General features: G+C 51.0%; 3 protein-coding genes across 5 annotated transcripts in view; 2 read left to right on the top strand and 1 right to left on the bottom strand.

The window, feature by feature from the left end:
* The window catches only part of ZFP91 (ZFP91 zinc finger protein, atypical E3 ubiquitin ligase), a 31,739-nt gene extending 26,559 nt beyond the window's left edge, over positions 1-5,180 (top strand). For all 3 annotated transcript variants that reach the window (XM_073346737.2, XM_073346736.1, XM_073346739.2), the window contains 3 exons: positions 481-595; positions 1,167-1,266; positions 1,478-5,180. In XM_073346737.2, coding sequence (XP_073202838.1) covers positions 481-595; positions 1,167-1,266; positions 1,478-1,988 — 726 coding nt within the window. In that variant the 3' untranslated portion in view covers positions 1,989-5,180. The remainder of the gene's footprint in view (positions 1-480; positions 596-1,166; positions 1,267-1,477) is intronic.
* Positions 5,181-5,319: 139 nt separating this feature from the next.
* Positions 5,320-12,089, top strand: CNTF (ciliary neurotrophic factor). The gene is given in 4 exon segments (XM_073348900.1): positions 5,320-5,333; positions 7,513-7,648; positions 11,329-11,630; positions 11,632-12,089. Coding segments are annotated over 4 exon segments (618 nt in total). The 3' UTR covers positions 11,798-12,089.
* A 5,136-nt stretch (positions 12,090-17,225) lies between these two features.
* On the bottom strand, positions 17,226-19,965 carry LOC140913786 (macrophage-expressed gene 1 protein). Its single transcript, XM_073350581.2, has one exon. It carries the CDS (start codon positions 19,801-19,803, stop codon positions 17,641-17,643), a length of 2,163 nt encoding a protein of 720 aa, XP_073206682.2. The 5' UTR covers positions 19,804-19,965; the 3' UTR covers positions 17,226-17,640.
* Positions 19,966-25,443: the final 5,478 nt, after the last annotated feature.

The raw sequence follows: 25,443 nt of genomic DNA, 5'->3' as shown, positions 1-25,443 counted from the left end.
GTACTCCTTTTCTTTTTAGGTGTTATTACTAGCCAGTAACAAGTAATGAAGCTAAGCCCAGCCCAGTTGTAACTGTACCGTATGTGCCTCTTCACCTGTATTAACACTAGAATGCGTTACCTAGGGAGGTGGTAGAATCTCCTTCCTTAGAAGTTTTTAAGGTCAGGCTTGACAAAGCCCTGGCTGGGATGATTTAGTTGGGGATTGGTCCTGCTTTGAGCAGGGGGTTGGACTAGATGACCTCCTGAGGTCCTTTCCAACCCTGATATTCTATGATTCTATGATTTCTGCTTTTCATCAGACCTCAGAGCCTGGTATAATTGCATCCTGTTAGCTCTCCTGCAATGCACAAGGAGGTAGATTGTAGCCCTTACGGTCTGTCACATTGCTTAACTTACCTTGTAACCTGGGATCTGATTTTCAGCAGTTCCTTTAGTCAGACAGGGAGAGGGTTTGTAACTTTTTCGTCGTCTTTCCTAGCATCACATCAAATACCAGCATCTGCTGAAGAAGAAATATGTGTGTCCCCATCCCTCTTGTGGACGGCTTTTCCGGCTCCAGAAGCAGCTGCTACGGCATGCCAAACACCACACAGGTACTGGGAAAGATGGGGAGACTTGAATCCAACCCATCATCCCATGGATGGATGGAGAGGGGAAAACACTCACCTCTCCTGAGGTGAGGAAGAGTCTAACCTAGGGAGCGCATGTGGCTGGTGGTTATTCCCTTCCTGCTGGGACTGCTGTCGAATTGCTTGTGCACACCCATTAGACAGTGCAAGTAGGTGGAAATAAGCCTCTGCGTTTGTACTGTAGCAGTATTTTATTGGCATATAGGTTGCCTTTTTGCAACAGTGTCATCCTGTTTTCTCCACATTTAAGATGCTCTTTTCAAGCTTCACCTTGTCAAGCATGTGGGATTGGTCAGGACTCCCATTCAAGCCCATCAGCTCTACCTGAGATGCTTCCTCCTTCATTAGTCCTGGTGGGATCAGACAGTTCTTAACACTCAAATTGCTGCCTCACTTTCAGGTAGCTTCACCCAAGAACCTTCAAAATTAAAAGTGGGGTCATAGGGCAACTTTCAGATGAGTGGACTTTCAACCCAAGCATGTGGTTCTGATCCAGATGCAAGTATTAAGATGAGATGTGTGTGCTGCTTTACAGATCAAAGGGATTATATCTGTGAATACTGTGCCCGGGCATTTAAGAGTTCCCACAACTTGGCTGTGCACCGGATGATCCACACAGGCGAGAAGCCTTTACAGTGAGTATAGTCCTGCATTGTCTTGCCTTTTGAAATATGCCTCTTCCTCCTTCAGCTGGCCACATTTCCCTGGCCACAGCTGACTCTGCCTCATGTGCCTGTCTGTGATTCTGTTTCATATCATAGAATCATATGCCTGCATTCTCTGTTGCACCTCCTTGTGTGTCCTGTTCCCATATTGACGTTTCTTTTTTTCTCTCCCACTCATCAGGTGTGAGATCTGCGGCTTCACCTGCCGGCAGAAGGCCTCTCTGAACTGGCACATGAAAAAGCATGATGCAGACTCTTTCTACCAGTTCTCCTGCAACATTTGTGGCAAGAAGTTTGAGAAGAAGGACAGCGTGGTGGCACATAAGGCCAAGAGCCACCCAGAGGTGCTTATTGCTGAAGCACTAGCCGCCAATGCAGGCGCCCTAATCACCAGCACCGACATCCTAGGCACTAGTCCAGAGTCCATTGCCCCACCCACCGATGGCCAGGGCCTTCCCCTCCTCCCTGACCCCCTGGGAAGCACTGCTCCTGGCGAGTGCCTACTGCTGAACCCCGACGGGATGCCAAAGGCGTACTGCAGTGGGGCTGAGCGCATGAGCCTGATGGCCGATGGCAAGCTCTTCGTTGGTGGCGGTAGCAGCGGGAGCACGGAAGGGCTGGTCATGAACACAGAGATTCTGGGAGCCACCACAGAGGTTCTGATTGAAGATTCTGACTCTACCGGACCTTAGCAGGCAGGGAGCACGTGGTTGTTGGGACAGCTCGGACTTTGTATTTAAAAGAAAAAATGGAGAAACTTATTAAAAAAAAAAAAAGAGAGAGAAGTTAAACAAATTTAAAATACTAGTAAATAAGAGAAGGGCCTGCTCCTCTCCAGTGTGGATCACAGCATCCCCCTCTTCCTGACCCCTTCTCTGTCCTCCTGTCCCTTTTCAGAAAGGGATGCCACAGTTACTGGAGGGAGACAGAGCAAAGGAATTCTCCGAGTGAAGGGAAGCAGCCAGAGGCCCTCACTCACCCCAAACCCAGGCGCCTTCCCTGCTCCTCAACAAATCCCTGTTTGCAAACTTGAAGGAGTTTGGGCTGTGGACCAGCTTCTCGTTCCTAGGACTCCCTCTGCCCAACTTCTATGCATTGCTGCATTCTGATCCTTGCAGTCTTGTCTTCTTCCTCCTGGGTCTGGGAGTTTGGCTTGGCACTTTAGGGCCCCTCAGCAGGGTGAGCTGTAAAACAGCACCTGTCCCCGCCTCTCACACCCTTCCTCTCTGTCACTGATGGGAAGTAGAGGGCACGCCCTGGCGCTCAGATGGTGCTCGCTTGCTGAAATGCTGGGGCTTGGCTCTGTACGAGAGCCCTGTGTTGGAGAGGCAGTGAGAAGTCTCCAATTGGTGACAGTCATTTGCACTTTGAACATGTTTCGTTTTTGTGTGGTGGTAACGAAAGTCCTTATTTATTGATCAGAGGGTCTGGTATTTTTAATTACATTTGGGGTGGATTGGGCTATTCCAGAGGGGGCTCCTTTACATCAGTGGAACTCATAGGGGTAAGCCATGCTGGAGCAGCAGCTGTAGGGCTGATCCCCACCACAAAGATAATCAGGGTGAAGAAAGCACTAGGGAAGCCGAGTAGCTGTTTGTAAACAGGTCAGTGTGATAGACCCCATGGGAGGAACTCCATTTGTATTGTGGAGTTTTGGAGCAGTTGTTTGCTTTGGGGTGGGGTAGGTGGTGAGGAATGACTAGCTTAGTTTAGGGCTCTGAACTGCAGAAACAACTTATATAGTGGTGTGTCTCCCTCCCCAGTTTATTCCAAGCTCCTTGCATTAACCCTTTTTTCTCACTGATTCATCCTCACTCCCTGCCGTGGGAAGAATTAGCGCTGTTAGCCAAGGAACTTGTTCCAGTCTTTTGACAGATGTGTAACTAAGTGGTGCAGGATATCACATTCCCTATCCAATTCTGCCTCTCCTTTCCTGAAAGAGATACAGCTATAGGGGGAAGAAACTGGGCTTAGTTATCTTGCACTTGATTTGAATAGAGGCAGACTGACTGACATCTGGTTGTGGGAATGGCAACTTGTCTCCCTGCATGGACACCCCTGGGGACAGAGCATGAGGTGTGTTCCCTCTACACATGCTCCTTACAAGGCCAGCTTTCACAAATGTTCTTTGTTTCTATGAGACATGGTGGTGTGGTTTTGCCGAAGAGCGAGAGATGGGCATGCATAGCCTTGTAATTAAGACAGTTGTTGTCCCTCAGAAAGGTTTAGGACATAATGTATCTTAAGTTTTGAGCGCAGATCTTTGCTCTGTCCGTTGTCAAACTTTGTGCAGTGACCCAGTGACCTTACAGTTGTTTGCTTTTTGGAAAAAGCAAGGAATCTGTTTGGTCATGTCAATGTGGTTTGGAAGGAAGTTACAATACCCTGTTTAAACACCGAGCCAGTAAAACTTGTTTGTAGAGCTGGTTGGAAAATGGAGTTTTTCTGCAGAAAATTTTGACGAACTAGAAGAATTTCATTTGCATTGGAAATTTACCACAGAACGTTTTGATTTTGTCTGAAAACTGGAAACAGGCTGACCGCTGAAATCTTTTGGAAAAATCACAGCAAACTGTCTTGTTTCTGGTCAGGTCGACCCACATATGTCAAACATATTGTGAAACAATTCACTTCAGTTTGGGTCAGTTCAACATTAAACTGTTTACCTGAGCTGCTGCAGGTCACCCTATGGGCTCGGTTCCCTGGTCAGACTAAATCTCCCTTGATGCACTATGTTCTTCCCTCTTTCTGATTGATTGGTTGTGTGTCATCTAGTGACATGATTGTGGTGCATCATGGGAGATGTAGTCCAGCTGAGAACATGAGTAGTTAAGAATGGAATGAGGGCTTAAGGCATCAGACCTACAACTTGCAGCAGCCCAGGAAGATGTGCTTTAATGTTGAAATGAGACCAAACCAACTTTCATTTGGAATGTTGAAATGTCTCATTTCAGTTATAAATATCAAAACAATTTTAACATTTCCAAATTGATGATTTTGGATTTTGAGCAGGAAGCTGAAATTTTCTGCAGAAAATTGAACTAAATAATTTGCTCAAAACCAGTTTTGATGGAGAGCTTTCAACTAGCCCTAGATATGGTTTTGCTGGCCAGCATGGCTGTGGCCAATTCCTGACACCTGTGTTCAAAACTCTTCTAGTCTAGGTCCTGACTTTGCATGATTAAAAGCTGTTGTGGTGCAGTTTAGCTTTGGCTAGCTGGTCAGCCAGCCAGACCCTGCTACAGACCAGTTCTGCGGGAACTCTGTGGAAACCCTCCATCACTTGGTTTGAAGTCTGGTGTAGACCGGGCCTTCCAGGGAACACTAAAAGGAGAACTTAGCCTTATCAATTTCCTTTTATTTCTAAGGATGGCACTAAAATGCTGTGTTGGGTGGAAATCTCACTCTGGGGTGGTGCAATAGCTAGACAGCGTGCTGTGGAGACTGCCCCATGACTTACCTACAGAATGATGCAGCCCAGTCACCTAGCATGGGAAATAAGAATGTGGGCTGCTCAACTTCTCCAGTAGAGGGAAAGTTTCTCACATTTCCAGCAGGCAGCAATGAGTGGGTAATTCACCTCTGAAGTCCTTCCTATCCCTGTCACTTCCTTGCTGTCATCCCACACACTCTCCTGGTTTTAGCCTTTCTCCCTCCCTCCCTCCCCCTTTGGTCTCATCCAATTGTTTCTGTCCTTAAACACAGCCTTCTAACCTCCAGGGCAGGAGAGACCTGTGTAACTTCCAGCCCCGGGTTTAAAAAATGAAAACTGACACTCAATGCCTTCCTGCTGCTTCTCCCCCTCCATGTCTCTCCCACCACTCGCATGCAGTTTGCTTCAATAAATTATTGTAGTAGTTTGCAATAAACATTTTTGTATTTTTTCCCCCATGTATTTATTTTTTCTCCGGCGGTGGGAGCACGTTGGGGAGCTGGGCTTAGGGTGCTTCTTTCCCCTTTCACGTAAACTGGTTTGTGGTGACTGACTTAACATCACTCCCCACCCCTTCCTTTTAGTATTCAATGTGGGCGCTCATGTAAGCTGCACTCTCCGCAATTGGAGTTGCCTCTTCTGCGCAAGCTTAACCTTGATAGCGGGACACGGAATTGTGCAGAGGGGCTTTTGCTTTGTGCATGGGGCGTCAGCTGCCCGCTGTCACTCTGCTGCCACTCCATCTGGCATTGATGCTTCCTGAAAGCTGGCTGGGCATTCTTCAGCTCCTGGGACAGGAGGGGAGGCAGGGGACACAACCTTGATTTGCATGAAACCTGCCAATGGGGAGGGGGGTTAAACTTGATACTGCTTAGCAGCACTACCTGCAGTAGCCACCAGGTGGCAACACAGCTGTTGCATTGGCACACCCCTCTAGTCGGGGGGGGGGGGGGAAGCTGGGGAGAGGAGATGCATAAGCTGACAAACCTTTGATTGCTATAAGTCTTGTCCCACAGCAATCTCCACAGGGAGAGGGGGAGCCCAGGTAGCTACCTGAACCCAACTTGGGGAAAGGGTAATGTAAAATGTAATAATAAAGGGATACTCTGCTTTTCAACTCGTTTTCTCTTAAACTGGGTAAGACATAACCAAAATAAATGTATAAAGGAAAACACAATAAAAGTTTTGTCTTGGTGCATGCAGCTTGTCTGCAGTGGTTGTAGTGGATTATCCTGGGATCACAGGGGTAGGGCATGGTTATGTATAAGCAGTGTGGGAGCCATTAGTTTTCAGTTACATTTGAGCAGGGTAAATACCCGATTCAATTCCCAGAGGACTGCAGATAAGCAGGGATGTGGGTGGTAAGGATGGATGACACTAGTACCATGCCTGCTGGATGGGGCTTTCTCCCTTTGCATCAGGGGTTTGCATCATGGTCAAAAGTCTGGAAATCGGGTTGAGCTGTCTGCTATTTGGTGACATGAGTGTGCAGGGGCTGTCTTCTGCCTGGAAGGACACAGTCACCACTAAAAGCATTGGGGCCCTTTGAATCTCAGGAGAGAGACAAGCTTTCCAAGTGCATATCTGGGTGCAAATAAACTCCTGCAGGTGTGCAGAAACAGAGCTGCACATGCTGTCCTGGATTTGCGAGCCCTCAGCTGGGGGCTGTGGGCCTGAGCTCCCACAATGTGAGTGGTGCTCTCCAGTCTCAGCTCAAGGAGAGGGAAGCAGCCCATGGTGATAGAAAACATACCTTGCCTCTGCAATGACGGGCTCAGGAGAAGAACCTAGTGGGGAGCACTGGCCAAGATTGTAAAACCAGCCTAAAAGGGATGGCTTGGTTTTTCAAACTGCTGAGCAGCCACTAGCTCCTGTGGACTGCCATGGGAAGTTATCAGGTGCTCAGCATTTTGGAAAATCAAGTCACTTATTTAGATACCTATATTTGCAAATCTTGGTCCCTGTGTAATGGTTGTGGTCTCTGGCTGTTGATCAGACCACCTTTGCTGAACAAGAAAATTCAAGTGTGGATGCAGCATGCATGCTTATTTTCTCTTATATTCATTTATCTGGCTGTGATTTGTCGTTGCTTAACATTAGCTAGTGAAATGACTACAGGTCTGGGAAGAGGGTTATGGGCACTAGACCTGGCTCAGCGTGATAGAAAAGAGTGAGAACTTCCCAGACAGAACCAGGAGGATGCAGGAAATAACGGATCGTATCAGGCTTCGTCTCACATCTCAGTGAGGGATTATCAGGAATCCCATTTGGCAACTGTATACAACAGGGGTAGTCAATAGGACCGTGGGCCAACTCCCAATTGCCAGATGCTTTTGAACAGACTCCAGAATCTTTTTATTCACTTTTTTTATTCTTTTCTCTGGAGTTTGGACCTTGACTTTACCTTGACCAAGAAATTTGGACCTTGACAAAAAATAGACTACCCCTCATACAAGTTGTGAGGGACGGATGTAGTTGCAGATGAGTGGACTAGAGCTGTAGGGAGACGGGCTGTGGGGGAGGAAGGGTGGAGTGAGTGGGAGACTGATTCTGGGCCAGACAACTTGAAGGTGCGTGGAGGAGGGACATGGTAAGAGATGAAAAATCTGCCTTTGTCCAATGCAGATGTGTTCAGTCTCTCCCCAGGCCTCAGAGACAGAAGAGTGGGGGAGAGAGGCGCGTGAGTGACTAATGCTCTCTAGAACTGGAATGTGTGAGCTGAGCAAGGGATTTTTCTGGCTTGGCCGTGGCACAAACAGCCCTGTGTGAGCTCTGTGGCTTAGCTGCCATCTGCATCTGGGACAGCCGGCTTTGGCCGAGCAACCCCCTGTGACCCTCCAACACCACAACCTCTGCAGCCACGCCATCCTCCTGGCTGGGAAGATCCGCTCCAACGTGGCCAGACTCTTGGAGTCCTACGTGAGTCTCTTCCTCTTAGGCCGATCCGTCAGCTGCTCAAACTGCGACATCTCGCCTGGCAGCTGAGCACGGTGGCACCTTGCTCCAACACGGTCTTTAAAAGCAAAGGGAGTGGCTCTAGTTTACACCCAACCCCCAGACAGGGAGGTCATCTTCCCATACTGGATACGGATGCATGTTGGGTACAGGTTTATAACGAGCTGGGGCGCGGGGTATTCAGTCAATCAGCTCAGCCAGTGGATGGGATTTGCCAGGTGAGCAAAAGAGTCCTTGTGCAGCCTCATAGAGGTAGGGTGTAGACTGAATTCCTCCTGTGCTTTTCCCCTCTCCGTGTTGGTAGGGAGATGAGTAATCAATGTCTCTTCCACCTGTTGCAGAGAATCCAGGCTCTTCTCCTTTGTCCGACTGCACCTCTAGTGCAGGTTCTGTTCTTTTTTTATCACCCCTGAAGCAGAAACACAGCCACCTCTAAGGTAGAATGGGACTAATGCTTAAAAGCAAGCATCACGCGCACCCTTCTGGGGACTGAACTAGCGAGATAGAGATTGCTACGGCCTCATCACCACCCTCTGGATCAGGGAGAGAGGACATGGCGCATGTTTCCCTTGCGCAGAAGTTGAAGCGGTCTCCGTGGGAGGGAATGCGCATCTGTGGGCAATGTGGAAATTCAGGTGGGGTATGGGTTAAAATTCCTGCCCTTCGCCCCAAAATGCAGTGGGAGGTTTGGGGGGGGGGAGGCGAAGGACCTTGAGTTTTTCTCAACAGATGGTAGAGCTTGGGGGGGGGGAAGGTGGATGCTAATATTCAAGGTGCCTCAGGCATGGCACCTCCTTGTGGGCGCCGCTAGAGAAAGAAACAGTGCTGATGGTTCATGGAATCTGCGTCAGTCCTGAATCCGCTTTCCACCAGCACATTGGTGATCTGGGCTGGTACTATCACAGGAGCACGGGGTGCCAAGCTCTGGAAAAGCCCTGGTGTAAGTTTCCCTAATCCTCACACCTTCCTTGAATGCTCCTGACTTTTCATCAGAGAGCTTTCCAGCAGGGATTTTCTAGCCAGTTCTAGAGGGCAACTCCTGCAGAGCTCCTGCAATTCTGCTTTTCCATTGGTTTGGTGCTTGCTTAGGAGAGGAGTGACCCCCAAATTCATAGATTACACTGGAAGGGACCATCGTGATCATTTAGTCGGACTCCTGCAAAACACAGGCCAGAGGACTGCCCCGAAATCATTCCTGGAGCAGAGCTGTGAGAAAAATATCCCGTCTTGATTTAAAAACGGTCGGTGATGGAGAATCCACCACAACCCTTGGTAAATTGTTCCAGTGGTTAATTACTCTAATCAGTAAAAATGTACTCCTTATTTCCAGCCTGAATTTGTCTAGCTTCAACTTGCAGGCGTTGTTAGACCTTTCTCTGCTAGATTTAAGAGCCCATTATTTAGTATTTGTTCTCCATGTGGGTACTTAGACTGTGATCAAGTCACCCCTTAATCTTGTTTTTGTTAAGCTAAATAGATCTTGCTCCTGGAGTCTTACTCCTTGCTCACTGTAAGGCAGGTTTTCCAATCCCTTAATCATTCTCTTGGCTCCTCTTTAATCCCTCTCCAATTTATCAACATCCTTCTTGAATTGTGGGCTCTGGAACCAGACATGGTATTCCAGCAATGATTGTACCAGTGTCAAATACAGAGGTAAAATAACCCCTCTCCTCGAGAGTCCATTTGTACATCCCAGGCTTGCATTACCTCTTGTGGACACAGCGTCGCCCTGGGAGCTTCTATTCAGTTGATTATCCAGCACCACTCCACAAATTTTTTTCAGAGGCCTCTATCCTGTATGTATGGCCAGTACCGCCATGGGCAGCACCTAGGGGCTGGCTACTGTTTTCTCTGACAATAGGCCTTGAAACAGAGACTTCCAGAGCTAAACCCGTGACCTGCTACATCTTCAGCTAAAGAACCAGCCTGGGTAGGTAGAGACTGTAGCAGACCCATCTCCTCTGTGAATCAGAGACAGAGGGACACACAACACTGGCCAGTGGCTACCTCCTAGCTGTCCCATCTAAGGGCTGACTAAAGCAAACCCAGAACAGCAGAAGCTAGGCCAAGGGCAGGCTATTCTGTCCCTTCTGCTGGGTTTACTAGCAACAATTTTGCAAACTCTTGTCTCCTCCTTGCTCAGTTCTCCATTATTCAGACAATGTGGAGCAGCCAAGGCCCAGGGCAATGATGGTAGCAAGCTGGTTCATAATAAAGATTCCTCTTCGTTCACTGGCCCTACTGTGGTCTGCCTTGGTGTACGAGTGATTGGTGACTGTGCCATTGCCCAGGGTACAATTTGGACTGCTAAACAATTGTTTCCCCTCAATACTCCAGCCTGGGGTGCCTTTTACACTGTTTTGATGTGAGAGCCACCACTCCTGGTCTGTTCACACACAGCCTTTAGCATACAAAATCACCCCCAGCTGTTTTACATGATTGCTCTGGCCAGCCACTCATGAATTACATACAGGGTAACACCAGCCAATTCCTAGTGGCAGACCTTTCACCAAAAATGTACATCTTGTACAGCCCAACACCCACTGGATGATACAAGCTCATAGAAAGGTTGTAATTTCATCAAAGGACAATGATATGCACAGACCCTGCTATCTCAAGTGGATGTTCCCAAACACTTCAATCCAAACAACAATGGTTTAGATAAAACAAGTTTATTAACTAAAGAAAGAGAGAGATTTTCAGTGATTACAAGTAATGAGGCATAGAATTCAGAATTGGTTACAAAGAAAATAAAAACGTAACACCAGCTAATACCTAACAAATGGAGTGAACTTAAAAACAAAAGATTTTTCTCAGTATATGCTTACAGCAGTCTGGTTTGGCTGAAAAGCCTCCCAGCCAGGACCCTTCCCCCAGTTCAAAGATGTTTCCTTTGTCTTTCAAGCTTTGTAGCTGTCCTGAGTAGAGATGTGGGGGAGAGAGGTGATTTGTGTTGTGTGTCCTCTCCATTCTTATACCCTTCTCCCCTCTTGGAGGATTACCTCTAACTGGGGTTCAGGCAACAGGCAGTCTGTTTACATGGAAGCTCCCAGTTGTCCTATTGTCAATATGTAAAGTATGCTTACACCCTTCTTCCTGCCACAGAATGGCCATTTAACTAGGTGACTGTCCAATTGATTATGCTGACACGTGGCCGGGGTGCCAGTGTGTCTTTGTCTCTGTAGAACTGGTTTGGGCCTGCATTTCTAACTCTGGAACATATCACAGCAATGTTACACAGTAGAATCTTATAACTTTACATACAATGTTGCCACACATTTTACCTGGACAATAATGTTCAGCAGATTATGATTTTTAAATACCAGCTCACAAGGCATACTTTGTACAAAATTTATCATGGTCTTGTGAAAAGGGTGAACTTGGGGTACAGTCTGTCTCAGTGACACTGGGATTTCTCTTCTCCCTGGCATGGGTTCTGGTTATGAGGAAAGGAGTGAGTGGTTGGCGTGGTGAGGACAAGTGAGTGGGTTTGGCTGCGGGGGCTGGTGAGGTGGAGTGGGTGGTTCTGGGGTGATGGTGTGGGGAAAAGGGGAGCTGATGAGGTGGAGAAGGGAGGGGAGTGGGTGGGGCTAATAGGGGAGAGTGGAGGGCTGATCTTTCTGTTACTGAACCTCCCCCCTCAGGTGGAGAGGCAGGGGCTAGACAGGACCATCAGCCTGGACTCAGTGGAGGGTGTGCCAGGTCCGGCCATGGAGCAAGGGGGCGAGCTGACGGTGGCTGTGCGGTTGGGCGCCAACCTGCAGGCCTACCGGGCACTCCAGACATTGCTGGGTGAGGTCCTGGAAGAGCAGGGGTTTCACCTGACCCCGCTGGACATGGACTTCCACGCCTCCATCCAGTCCATCCTGCTGCAGGTGGCGGCCCTGGCCTACCAGCTGGAGGAGCTGCTGGTGCTGCTGAGTCACAGCAGGCCAGCCTGGGAGGCAGCCGGCCCCAGGCCATCGCAGCTTGTTTGAGATGAAGCTGTGGGGGCTGAAGGTGCTGCAGGAGCTGGCTCACTGGACTGTGCGGTCCGTGCGAGACCTGCGCCAGGTTGCCAAGCACAGCCAGGGCTCTGGCACTGCCCATGGGAACCAGTCCCAGAAGGAATGAGGCTGTCTGCCTCCCTGCCACTGGGGTAGATGGGGCCTCCCCATCCCCCCTCCCTTCAGCAAGCCAAGAGCTGGTTTGGCGGGGGGGGGGAGGGGTGCTCTGCCACCCAAGGGCCAAGTCTAGACTCTGGCATCCCGCTCAGCCTCCTCGACAGCGTGGCCAGCTGGGCCATAGGCGGAACCTATTCCCAAACCATCCCTGCTAGCTCTGCAAGCCAGCTGGCTCTTCGTTGGGGGGGGGGCAGGCACCAAGTGGGCACTGGCCAGTGCCAAAGGGCTAATGGGCTGCTGTGGCAAGAGGCAGGATGGCCAGGTGGGGGTGGGGGAGCTCAAATCCCTGATGTGCCTGCTCTGTCCATTCCCCCCTCCTCTTCAGATGGGAAGGTGGGATGGCTCTGGCTCTGGGGTGGCTCAGCACAGGGTGGGGAAGGGTATGTGTGTGGAGAGAGGGGGACAGGAGGTGTCTCCTGACTCCCACTTCTCACCTTAGAAGCCGATGGCCCCATTTGCTCACAGTGGGGAGGGAGCTGTGAAGTGGCTGGAGCCTGGAGCAGCTCCTCAGGGGTGGGGGCAGGGGCTGCCCTGCTGGGAAGAGGAGGCAGGGCTGCTGCAGGGATCCCCCATATGTCCCAGCTGGGATCCCCCTCTTCCCTCTCCCACTGAGCTGCCTCCCTCTCAGGGATTTCCCTACACCCCCCACAGGGGTGTTTACCCCCCCCACCCCAATTTCCCCAACACCCCCCACAGTTTTGTGAACTAGTTACATGCAGTGATTGTTTGGAAATTTGAATTAAAATTGAAACATTAATACACACTTTAAAAGCATAGAACGTGTATCATAAAATATGTGTATCTGAAAAAGTAAAATAGATTTGAAAAGTATGAACATAGACTAGCTTCTTTATACAGCTCTTGTTTTTTATGACCATGTCAGAGCATTCATTTCAGTGATGTTGGCCAACCTAATAATTTCAAATTATGATTTATAAGCAAAGTCTAAATGAGTTCTCCCTGACAGCTAGTGATGAGCTGGGGGCTGGGGGGAAAGGCTTCAGGACCAGATTGCATTTAGGGTTCTGAGGCAAAAATTGGGGATTTGTCCTGCTTTGAGCAGGGGGTTGGACTAGATGATCTCCTGAGGTCCCTTCCAACCCTGATATTCTATGATTCTATGAAGGAATGGAAGTACCGGAGAAGCCACCAAAGATGAATGCATTGCATTCAAGCAGTTCAATAAGAGTTGTGCAAAATTATAACAAGAAACCAAGAAGGATGTAGATGTCGTGCTTCATGGAAGGCTTGAGTAGCCAGCTTTAATTTGTGTGATGATTTTAAAATCTAATAAAATGGTCATGAAACATTTTTCAGTTTTTACTATGGTGCCATACAGCCCCCCTTCACCCTCACGGTCTCACCCCTCATCAGCTCTGACCCCCCCACCCTATTTCAATTCCTGGGGGAAAACACAGCTTGCCCCGCAGCTGATCCCAGCCATGGGCTCAGGCTGAGCCCTGGCACTGGGGAGGCAGGCATGAGAAGGAGACACAGCTCAGAGCACATCGGATGTAGGCGGGAGTGGAGTGAAATCTCTACTTGGGGGGGGGGAAGCAATGTCTTCCAGGGCAGTGAGAGGGAAATGGGGGGCTTCTCTGAGACAGAGGGAGAAGGGTAGAAGGCTGGGGAGGAACTTGGAGCTGTTGCAGGGCGTTCTACCCACCTCCCACATGGTTTGAGGCCAGCTGAGGCCATCACCGAGTACCCACCTAGCACCACATGTTCCCTGCCCTGAGATTACAGTTGCTCTATTTGATGGTCTTGCTACCGGGGGCTGAGCTCTTAAGGGAAGAAGGCCAGACAAGCTTCTTCATCTCACTGCCCCCCCCGACCATGGAAGTTGGGGTCTCCTCTCCCGCCCCTCCCAGCCTTGGCTGCATTTAACCAGTGTATTGGCACTTGGAGAGCTACCAGGAAGTAATGGCTCCTGCTTAACGGGGAGACGGGGGCCCAAGACTGGTGGCGCTCCTGAGCTGGGGGCCACGTGCGGCTGCAGCAGATACTCCATGAAACCCACTAGGGCCTGTGCTGTTGCTGTTGGTTTGACATGATGCCCAGATGCTATGGTGATGGACAGCAGGATAAAACCCAGAGGTGGATGCTTCAAGGGTGTGAAAGTCAAGTGAGCAGCTGACCCATTCTGCCTGACGTAGGGCAGGTGGTTGAAGATGCTATAGGAGCTGGCTCGCTGAACCGTGAGAACTGTCTGGCTAGGACCTTAAGCTCTTTCCAGACTCTGATCCCCATTTTCCAGGTGAGAAAACTGAGGCATGGCATTGGGCAAGGTCACACAAGAAGCTTGCATCAGCCACAGGAGGGGAGCTGAGATCTGCCCACCTGTCCTGCCCCTTAACCATGTGACCCACAAAACTGGACTGATTGATCTGGCTGCTTTGGGGTCAGACACTCCCACGTGGGATCTGTGAACAGGGAGGAGCAACTGCCAGGAGAGCCCTGCTGTGTTTGTTTTGGGCAACCCTCAGGGTCCCAAAGTGGGTGTAGCCCTCAGTAAATTCCATTGAGGCTCCCAGGAAGACTGTTCTCAGCCTATACCCCTCCCCCACCCCACCCCCACACACACCCTCCTGCATCTGCTCTGGAGACGGGGCAAGAGCAGCCTCCCAATGTGTAGAGAAGGCTTGAAAAGCATGTTCTGTTTCGTTTGCCCTGGTTTTCCTGACTGCCTCCTTGAACAGATGGTGAACAGTGGTAGGATCTGGCATGAAAGATCCAGATTAAGCATGAAAAGAAATGACTTTTATCCAGACTGTGGGTTGTTGTTTTAAGCATGCATTTAACTCAAGCGCTTTGCAAACAGGTGGGAGAGAAGAGCTCTGTTAAAAATAAATTCAACTGAGGGCTGAGAGCTGGAAATCCAGATCTGCGCCTTCCTTCCAGCTATCGTGCCCAACCAGATACACCACTTTGATCCTGATATTTGGAAGGTAAAACACAAGCAGAAAAATAAAGTTTGCATTGTTTCTTTATATGGAAAAACAGCCCTTTCAGGCCTTTAAATCTATGTAACTAACAAAGGGTTTTCTCTAGTTTTCATCCCTTACAATGTGCTACCAATGTGTTTTTCTACAAAGAAGTAAAAGAGACCATACCACCTTGCCACACATTCACTCGCCCACTCTCCTCCTCCTCCTCCTCCTCTCACCTTTAACCACTATCCTTCTACCATGGCTGGGTTTGTACTATGTGGTTGAACTGTTCTATGAAATATTTTGACACATGTGAGATGGTCTAGATCTGACTGGTTTTTGGCTTTTTGCTTTCGAAAAATTAGAAGGAATAATTTAATCTGTGACTGGCGATATTTTAATAATGACCCATGAAACTTGGCGCTCTGTAATTTTACAATCTCACTTCACGATCTCTGCTTCTTGTAGAGGGGATCTTGGAGTGATTTGTTTGGGCCTGTAGAATGTTTTCTTATATTTTCCTGAATGTAACAAACAGATGCAGAAAGAAATTGAACCTAAATGGCATATCATGATTTTGCTTTTTCACTCCCCAAAACATTGCTTTACCAATTTTTGTTAGAGACAGAGTACTTTTTTGTTTTTGGGGGGGTTTGTTTAGTTTTTGTGAACACATACAATATTTTAGACTTAGCAGGAGTTGAAATGTTTAGTGTAGTTTGGGGAGATCATTGCTGTCAGCTGTTTCATACTGGGGAAATAAGACATGGAATGTACCAAACAAAACTTTTGGTGGCTTGGGGAAAGGAAGGTGGGGAAAATACAGGTGGGCGGGGTTTTAATACCTCCCCTGGACCGCAGTGCTGGGCCTGCCTTAGCCCACCATGTCCCCTGTCTACACATGGGAATGCAGAATAGTCAGCCTAGAACAGTGGTTCCTAAAATTTTCCACCCTGTGCCATATTCACAGGGATCACTGCCCTGGTGGGTGCTGGGGAAAAGATGAATATTTCTGCAGTGCAACCTCTCAAAACACTTTACAAATACAAGGAGTGAATCTGCCTCACAGCCCTGCCCAAGTATCACCCCATGGTTAATGGGGAAAACTGAGACACAAAGGTTAGTGGTCAAGGGGCTGCTGAGCAACTCAGAGCTGGGACCAGAAGGAAACTTCTGCTTCCCAGCTCTCAGCACTAACCACTAGCCTGTGCAGCCTTCTGGAAAGGGTTTGGCAGGGGGCCAGGACCTGTGCTGCCTGCTTGTGGTTGGGGCCTCTGTCAGACCCTCCCTTAGCACAGGGGGCAGTAATGTAAAGGGATACATCCATATGTGTGCAGCATTTATTTGGTTAGCAAAAAACCAACCATGCATGACCCAAGGACGGGTTTGAGAGAGAGAGACAGACAGACACACACACTCTACTCTGTGGGGGAAGAGGTATAAGGGCGGGTGTATGGCAATGTAATTGGGTTTGAGCTGTCCTCCCCACCCCCAAATTACACCACAGCATCCATTTGTCCCTGCTGCCCACACACAAGAAAAAACAACCAAACATAAAAGGAAGAGAGAGAACTATAATGAAAGCCCTGAAACTGCTTGGTGGGGTGAGCCTGGAACATTAACCATTAGACTGCTGCAGTTTGGCCTCCTCAGGCTTGCTAACTTGCTCCCCACCCCCATCCCACCAGGGCCCATGTCTCCCAACATCCCCTGCTGCAAACTCCCCCCTTCCTGTTTCCCTACCAAGCCCCCATAGCTGGTTGCCACCTACCTCAAGCTGATGGCTCTTCTGTTACTGGCCGCTCATATCCCCCACCCCCTCCCTGCCTCGCCATTACCTCCTCCGGTTATCAGCAAGCAACTGAAAATCCTTCTGTTCCCCACCACCTCCCCCTCCCCCACAAAATGCAACCTCCATCACAGCCCCTAACCCCCTCCTCTCCCCAGCACTGTCCCAATCTTCCTGTAAACTGCTGACAAGTAACCCTGATCCCCCGTCCCAACCATCCCACAATTTCCCCCCAGCTGCCAAATCCGCCCAGTTTTCCTCCATCTGGAACCTCAGCATTGCTGTAAGTGTCTGCAGGCTCAGCCCTGCCCTACAGCAGAGGCTTGTGGGCAGCTGTTGTGCAGAATGGCAGCCCCAAGAGAGAGGGTGAAGTTCTGAGCTGGGGTGAAGGTCTCTGGCCAGGCTCAGAATCCCCTAGAGGCTGTTCTGGGATGGTGGGGGCGGGCGGGATCCCCACATGGCCAACGCTCACTGGTTTCATTACGCTATTTAGTACATTTATCAAGGCCCAGCTCCTGGAGGCCCAAGAGTCCCTGAGATTCTCAGCTTTCGTTTTTTAATAACGTTTCCAGCCCTGAGGGTGGCAGGGAAGTGCTCAGAACCGTGACCCCACAACGCTGGCAACCCCCAGGAAGACAAAAGAAAAACAAATCCCTCAAAACAGTATTTTAATCAATCTCATGATTTTTGAACCTGGGGATTTGGCAATCCTGGGATCCATATGTGGCCCCTTCCCCTTTAAGAGAGAGATTTTCTCACTGGTAGACACTTACTTTCCTTTGTCCCTGTTGGTGGGTGGAACAGTGCCCCCCTTCCGCTAAACATAGGAACTTCCTTCCAGTTGATAGGGGGTTCCTAGGGCTGTTCTAGACAGATGGGGCTTCTCTTAAAGATGCCGCTACCGTCCCTGGGTGCATCAGAGAGCTGCCTGAGCGCAGCCTGCAACACTAATGCATTCATGTGATTAAAAGCTACTGCTCCCCCAGCCTTGCCACGCCCCATACCCCTCACCCAGGAGGTGTGAGCCATTCACAACTCACCCCAGGGAGAGTCCTTGGCCCAGTTCCCAGGGTCTCAGGCTGAGCTAGTCCCAAGAGACATTGTGGTGGATCCGTAGGTCCCTTGCTCTTCTGCTAGATGGCTGGGGGGCTGTACCTCCTGGTACCCCCTGCTCTTGTACCTCCGGGTGCCATAGACAGCCCCCGCAATAGCCGCTGCCAGGACAAGCGTCACAGCCACTGAGATGCCAGCCACAGCGCCCCCTGTGGGCCCCGCGCTGGACTGAGCCTGGAAGAGCTGGGCCATCTCCCTTTCATCGGTGACATTGGCTGGCCGCCAGCGTCCACTGCCCTGCAGCTTCACCCAGGCCTGGCTGCCCTCTCCCAGAACCAGGATGGTCTCGGCCACGCTGACATTGCGGGACGGCCGGCGGAGGAAGGGCGGGAGCTTGATGGGAGCCAGCTGCTGGGCAAAGAGGCTCCCAGCCTGAAGGCAGTAGAGGATCTGGCAGCCGTCACTCAGATAGGCTTTGTGCTGGCTGTACCCCTGGGGGCACTTCATGGGGTAGGCAGTGTCAGAATCCTGGTAGAAGAAATCCTGGAGGAGCCCAGGGCTCTGTCCCTTCAGGGGCCCAGCCAAGGGGTTGCCGGCCTGGCAGCTGAAGAAGCCACCGAAGGGCAGGCCGAAGCGGGCGCCCATCTCGTAGTCGTCGCTCACGCACACCTTCAGCCCACCGAAGAGCGAGAGCGGGTAGAAGTAGGATGGGCAGGCATGGGCCCCGGTGAGTGGATTCTCCTCCCCGGCGCTGTACAGCCCCCCGAAGAGGAAGCCAGAGTCTTGGGCCACAGGGCCGGTGGCAGCACACCAGTAGGCTGTGAAGCGCACCGTGGTGGAGTAGTAGCGGACGCCGCACTCCTTATGGCAGCAGGAGAAGAAGAGCCAGCAGGAGTGGCACTGCTCGTGGCACTCAGCTTGGGGCTTACTGGCCGTGCGCTCCTCGCTGTGCAGCGGGATGGGTGTGAAGCCTTCTGGGCAGGAGAAGCCCCCCGTCAGTGGGTTCTGGGTGCTATATGGCTGGCACATCTCCTCCCCGTCCAGGCCCGACACCCCGCGGCATTCTTGGAAGACACCCCCGAAGGTGAAGTTGGTGCTGGCCCCCAGGCACGAGCCATCATCCACGTTGGCCTGGAAGTTGAAGTTGCTGGCGTCGGCCTTGACACAGCCTGGGTGGGTGTTGATGGCGTAATAAAGATGAATGGCCTTGTCCACCACAGCTGTCACCCTCTTGGCTGTGGGTGCCGGCAGCTCCGGCAGGGCTTCCGGGCTGATGAAGAAGGGCAGGGGCAGGCCGGCCCTACCGATGGCCACTAGGTGGTTGGGGATCCCCTCCTGCCACTTCTGGAGCGTGATGCCCGGGTAGAAGGGCATGCTGCCCCGGCTCTCGATGCGCGAGTCCACCGTGTTTTCTAGATAGCTCTTGGTCAGCTCATCCTGGACCTGCGCAGCGGCACCGATCCCCACGTTGACCTTACCGAAAAAGGAAGCGGAGGCCGAGGCGGTGATGCTCGCCTTCTCGGCTACCTTGTCCTGCAGGAAGGTCAGTTTGACCTGGTCCTCCTGGATCAGGCTGGCTCCAGCCTCCAGCCTGGTCAGGACATGGGTGCCATAGTTCAGCACCAGCAGCTCAGCGAGGTACGTGGCCGCCTGGCTGTGGTTGTTCTCCAGCTGGTTGCCGATGGCCAGGAGCTGGTGCCGGAAGCTGGGGTGGAGGGTGAAGGCCGGCTGGGCCTTCACCGAGTAGATGTGGTGCCGCACTTGCACCCGGGTGGTGACCGTCTGGTCATAGACATTGTGGGTCTTGGTCTCCTGGCACCCAGAAGAGAACTTTCCATTGAGGATGCCCAGGAAGGAGGCCTCAGCATTGATGGAGTGGGCAAAAGCGTCGGTGTAGGAGAGCCAGTCCTCGATCAGCTCGGCATTCACCTCCACCCTGCTCTCCCGGAGCGGCACCACTTCCACCTCATCCGGCAGCAGGTACTCGCCATCCTCTGTGGTGCGGCATTGCGAATAGTTGAGGCTCATCACTCGCCCCACCTCCATGTTGCGCAGGTTGTCCCAGCCCCCGCCTGGCAGCACCTCCAGCACACTTACGTTCAGGGCCCTCTTGCAAGCTTGGAAGCCGTCCTCCAAGGCGCCCACCCCAGCTGCCACCAGCAGAGCCCAGAGCCAAGGCACCATGGCTGCGCCGTCCTGTAGCCGAGCTTCCTTCAGTGGGACGCGGCCCCTGCTCCTCTTGTGTTCTCTCCTGGCTCCTCTCTCTCCCAAACGCTGGCTTGACTCTTTCCCCAGTGAGGTTCCTTTTCCAGGAAGTCTCTGATTTTTAAATGTGCACCAAAAAGAAGGAACTGTTAGACTGTCCAATGGCCTTCGTGGAGGCAAGGCCTCTGGGCATGCCCAGAGCTAAGTCACCAGAGTCATCATCTGACTTACCATCCCCACAAAAGAGGAAGAGAAACCTACCCCTGAAAAGTTCCCCAGCGAAAACACAACGATCTCTGCATCCCCAGCCCACACACTCCCCTGCCCATCCACACTCACCAGCCCTGCCACAGATGCTTTCAGAAAGTTCCCCACAGCACCATCCCCTGAAGAGCAGATGAAAATAGACTGGTGTCAGTCCTTGGAATTTCCAGCCCCCATCATAGGCCAGTCGGAACCTGCCTGTGGCTGGGACACAGAGAAAAGGGGATTCCCTGGCTGCTGCAAACTCAGCCTGCCTTGGCTTTTCCAGCTGAGGAATTTCCCTAGGCTGAGGAGGCCCCATGCCAGAGCAAAACTGAAAGAGTTGCACAGTGTGGAGCAGCCACGCCTGGAGCAGGAAGACCTAGAGCTGTGGGGCTGGGAAGCAGAGGGTGGGGAGGCATCTGGCAGCCCTTTGCTGATGTCAGCTGAGGGGGATGGGGGGGCTCCTGTAGGGCTGCAGGGGGGAGGAGGAAGATGGGAAAGTGGTGTGATGTTGCAGGCTCAGTTGTCCACTGCCTTGCTCTGACCCTACCCACTAGGGCAGTGCCCCAGATCTCTGCCCACCTTGAGCACAGTGCGCCCTGGGCTCTGCCTGTGGAGGGGTTAAGCCCCAAAGGGGGAGTGCCTGCGCCCTAAAGGGACGTGGATAGCTAGCAAAATTCTACCCTTCTCCTGCGCTGAGCATGGTAGAAGAGGAGTCCTGGGGAGCAGACCTCCTGCTCAGTAATATCTCCCATGGCTGTCCAGAGTGGGGCCCAGGCCACACACCCTTTCCTTGCTCCCCTCAGCTGCCTCTTTCTGGCAGACAATCAAGGCCTGGCCCAGAGGTCATGGGCTGTGCCTTAGTGTGAAAGAGCAGTTGGGTTTCCTTGCACATGGCTGCATGGGGCCGCGGGTGAGAGGCCCTGGGTCCGGGGCAAGAGAGGGAGTACGCGGTGCAAACAATTGCTGGGGAGGTGAGCACTGAGGGGCAGACTGGTGCACGAGCCTGACCCTAGGACAGCCATTGCCGGGGAATTTCCTGGCCTTGCTGATCTACTCCACAGCTCTAACAGTGCCTCTCAATTCTGATCCGCAGCCCCCTGCTATCCCAGCCCTGGCCTCTCCACACACACAGCTCTAACGGTGCCCCTCAATCCCAACCCACAGCTCCCTGCTAGCCCAACCTTTGGCTTCCCTTCCCCAGCTCTGCTGGTGCCCCTCAATAGTCCAGTGAGAGAGCCCTAAAATAATCAATATGGTAACTCCTGTGTGGGCTTCCAACCTGCTGTTTTCAGTAAAGTCTCAAGCTAAAAACACAGTGTATTTTCCACAGCGACCTGTGACTGGAACAGACATGGGGTCACATCCTGCAAACCTCCCCCATCTCCAGTCCTGGGGGCTGGAGGTGGCTTAGCAGAGACACCAGAGGGTGGTATGTTAGGGGGCTTATTCCTTCACCCTCTCACTTTCCTGGTTCTTCTCACATGAACAGAGAACAACAATACCCAAAGTCCAAAGGTGCAAACAATTCAATGTTTATTGGGGTGAACTTCCAGCAAGTATGAATCCAGTTTCCTTCCTTAGTGTCCCCCTTCCCAGCTCTGACACCACAGAGCCTTACCTGTGGCCCTCTTCCCATTCCCACCACCTTAGCAAAACGTAATTCCAATTCCCCCCCTTACTTCCTGATTGACTGCAGACTATACAGTAAAACGTTGAGTTCTGCTTAGCTATACCTTAACCAATCATTTTCCTGAAATTTAACTCACCAATCCTAACATATTGTAACATGATTATCTAACCAATTATATCCCACCACCTTAATTGGTTTACACCCAACAAAATTAATTATACAGCAGACAGAAACAATCACAGAACCAGGCAGAGATTATTCAGACAAACAATAGAGAAATGAAAAGGAGGAGAACTTGTGGCACCTTAAAGACTAACAAATTTATTTGAGCATAAGCTTCTGTGGGCTAAAGAAGTGGGGACTACAGTGGTAGAACAACAAAGAAATAAGGATTTCACAGCTTAGCTATCGATAAGTAAGTTCTTGCCAGCAGGATGCTATCAAACTAAGTTTTCTTTAAATCTTTTAGGCTCTCCCCTTTCTCTGAAGGTGATAAATCGAATCACCTTTCTAACAGCCCCAGATTGCCTTATTTCCATGTGACTAGTTTGAAATGTGAGGATGTGACCATAAATTTCCCAGCTTATGGCTGCCCCTGCTGCTTAGCCAAAGGCCTTAGTTTAATGTAAGCAGAGACAGGGTGGGCTCCACCCTGACATCTGGTGGTGAGGTGTGGCAAGTTGTGGAAAAGAACTTCAGGGGCTGATCTCATTTGCATAGGCACACCCACCCTGCCTAGAATGAGGCCATAACTGCCCAAATCGTCACTTTGGCTGCTGTGGGATCCCCAGTGTCTCTGTTATTGGGGCGGGAAGAATAAATTGTTAGTACCCTGATTATGGGAACTGTGCTTGGAACTGTACTTGGCCTTTTTGTTATGATGGAGGACTCACCATCAACTGAGTAGCACTCACTAGGCAAGGGACATGGGTTCCAAAACTCTGTGAATTGAGAGAGACTTGAGACAGGTATTAGTGCCTGGTGGTGTAGGCCCCTTTTGTGAGGGCCTGAAGCACCAATTGCACCTCTGTCTCTCTCCACTGTGGAATGTCAGAGCTAATTTTGGGTCTATTAAGAGTTTTGTTACAGGTATTGTGCTGAATTCACTTCAGCCTTATAGTGCACCAGCACTAAGGCTCCCACTACTATGAGCTGAAATCACTGAGAGCTGAAATCACTGAGCACTGTGTCAAGTAGGGGGGAGCCGGAAGTTCTAGTGTGCAGTGGAGCCGGTCGTGAGACAGCAGTGTGTTTGTGAGACGGCGAGCTGAGCGGAGCCGGTCGTGAGACAGCGGTGTGTTCGTGAGACGGCGAGCTGAGCGGAGCCGGTCGTGAGACAGCGGTGTGTTCGTGAGACGGCGAGCTGTCTGGAGCCGGTCGTGAGACAGCGGTGTGTTCGTGAGACAGCGAGCTGAGCGGAGCCGGTCGTGAGACGGTGAGCTGTGCAGAGCGGAGCCGGTCGTGGTGGAGCGGAGCAGAGCCCTGTGGGGCAGTCAGCTTCAGGACACGTAAGGTGCCCCTTACCTCTTTCCCCCACACCCAGGCACATTTTAGCCAGATTGGGGAGTAACACTCTGCAGGTGAACTTTTGAACTCCGGGGCTGGACTTTTTTTGGACTTTGGGCGATTAGTGGATTGCTGGACTCAAGAGACGTTTGGGTTCTGGGACTCAAGAGCCTGAGGGAAAGGATGTGGCCCAAATTTTCTGGGGTGGGTCAGTGTTCATGGTTTGGTTAATGAACACTAGTTGTGGTGTTTCCCCAATTTAATGCTGATGTTGTTTGCCTCATGTTATTAAAGATTCTCTACTACACCAAGACTCTGTGCTTGCGAGAGGGGAAGTATTGCCTCCTTGAGGCGCCCAGGGGGTGTGTAAGATTTTCCCAGGTCACTGGGTGGGGACTCGAGCCAGTTTTGCATTTGCTTTAATGAGAGGGAACCCCTGTGTATTGAACCCGGCCCTTGCTGCTATCAACTTGGCCTGGCAGAAGGGTTACATTAAGAACAGAGCCTCAGACTGTCACAGTGAGAAAAGGTCCTTACACAGGCAGACAGTGATTTTAATTCTTGTTTTGTACCTCTATAACTAGCTAAGTGATAAGAATACACCTAAATTCTTAAAGTATAGGCCTTTCTAGACAGGCCTGAATAGCTATATCCTAACATGGTAGCGTAGCCTTGTTCTTACACTTTGTCACCACTGGTCTGGCTCCTGCTGCCGATAGAGTCTCATTGGCTGGAACTGAAAAAAGTCGAGGAAAGATTGTGAGTGCAGCACTGAGTCCTGAGAGGGAAAAGTCCTTCTGAGAGCCTCGTGTCAGCAACATCCTCTGCAGGCTGAGTGGCTTTGTGGATAAGATGTGGCCCAGCTGTGGTACAAGAATTGTCCAAACTCTGATGAGCAACTATGGTGTGTCTGAGCCACATCACTGGACCCGACCCTGCTCAGCTTTGGTTAAAAAACATTTGAAGGTGAAAGGGGGTTTATCTGGAGATTTATGTGTGCGCATGCATAGGTGTGAAGCGGGGGGATCTAAAATGAAGCTTCCAACAGAAAAGTAAAACTGGGGACCAGATCCTCAGCTGGTGTAATTCAACATAGTTCCACTGCAGCTCAGCTGCAATGAATCCAACAGACTTCACTGATTGACTCCAGCTGGGATCTGGCCCATGGACTCCAATGGAGCTATGGCCGATTGATACCAGCTGGAGATCTCTTTTATGACTGTGCAATTGCTCCCCCAGAACAACAACAGTTTTGTTTTAGGGTGGCAGGTGAAAGCATCCCAGTGCAGCCAGAGCCTGAATGTGGCCGAGGGTCGGTCAGGCTGGGAAGGTGGCATCGTTAACTCAGATCTGCTCTAAGGCTTACCCCACAGGAAATTGCTCACCCTCCCTCCTGTCCGGTGGCCTCACTCATTCTCTCCAGCACAGCCCCTGACCTTCTTGCTACATTTCAAGGGCTTCCCATGGCCCACTGAACAACCAGGCTATTGTCTGTGATGCAGCTGGATGAAAACAATCTCCCCTGGCTTTGATTCAGAGACATGTGCGTGTGTGAATTGCTGGTCTGCAAAGAGGGTGGTCCCCAGAGCAGAGAGCACATCAGCCACCCGCCATGGCTTTTCTGCACAGTCTAGATCATAGACCTCTCGCCTTCAGTGAGGAAGGATGGAGCGGGGAGGGTTGGTGAGGAGTTCCCCACAAAGCCACTTATGCAGCTGTGAAAGGTGCTCCCTGCTTTGGCTGCTGTTGTCAGATGGTGTGCATGTGTGCTCTCTCCGTATGCTGTACCAACCCCACAGAGAGCGGGCTTAGCAGTCCTCAGTAGTACTACCCAGAAAAACCACAGACTCCGTTCGGTGGCGAAGGCACTTGGCTGGGTTTATTGCCAATGAAGCGTGCTACATGTATGCCCCGTACAATGGACTCAGCTCAGTCAGCAGCGGGACTGTCTGCTGCCCCCTAAGCCAGACAAAGGTGCTCCCCTGTGATTTCTCTTTTATACATTGAGACAAACAAATTATGTATTACACTCCTGGCATGTTACCAACCCTATCCAGTGCCTGGTACTTCTTGGGAGTGCCTGTATTTTAGTAATGCTCACCATGCCTTTGCCAAGTTCATGTAATGGACAGCAAACTTGTAAGCAAGAGTCTGCTTGATGACAGGGCCTGACTTCTGCTCATGTAAGCAGAGTCAGGATGAGCTCCACCCTGACATCTGGTGGTGAGGTGTGG

Source organism: Lepidochelys kempii, chromosome 6 (genome assembly GCF_965140285.1).
Source record: "Lepidochelys kempii isolate rLepKem1 chromosome 6, rLepKem1.hap1, whole genome shotgun sequence".
Taxonomy (NCBI): Eukaryota; Metazoa; Chordata; order Testudines; family Cheloniidae; genus Lepidochelys; species Lepidochelys kempii.
Note: the sequence above shows the minus strand (reverse complement) of the source record. Positions and strands in the feature narration are given on the sequence as shown.

Coding starts and splice junctions, on each gene's coding strand:
- LOC140913786 (XM_073350581.2), bottom strand. CDS start 19,803: ATGGTGCCTTGGCTCTGGGCTCTGCTGGTGGCAGCTGGGGTGGGCGCC.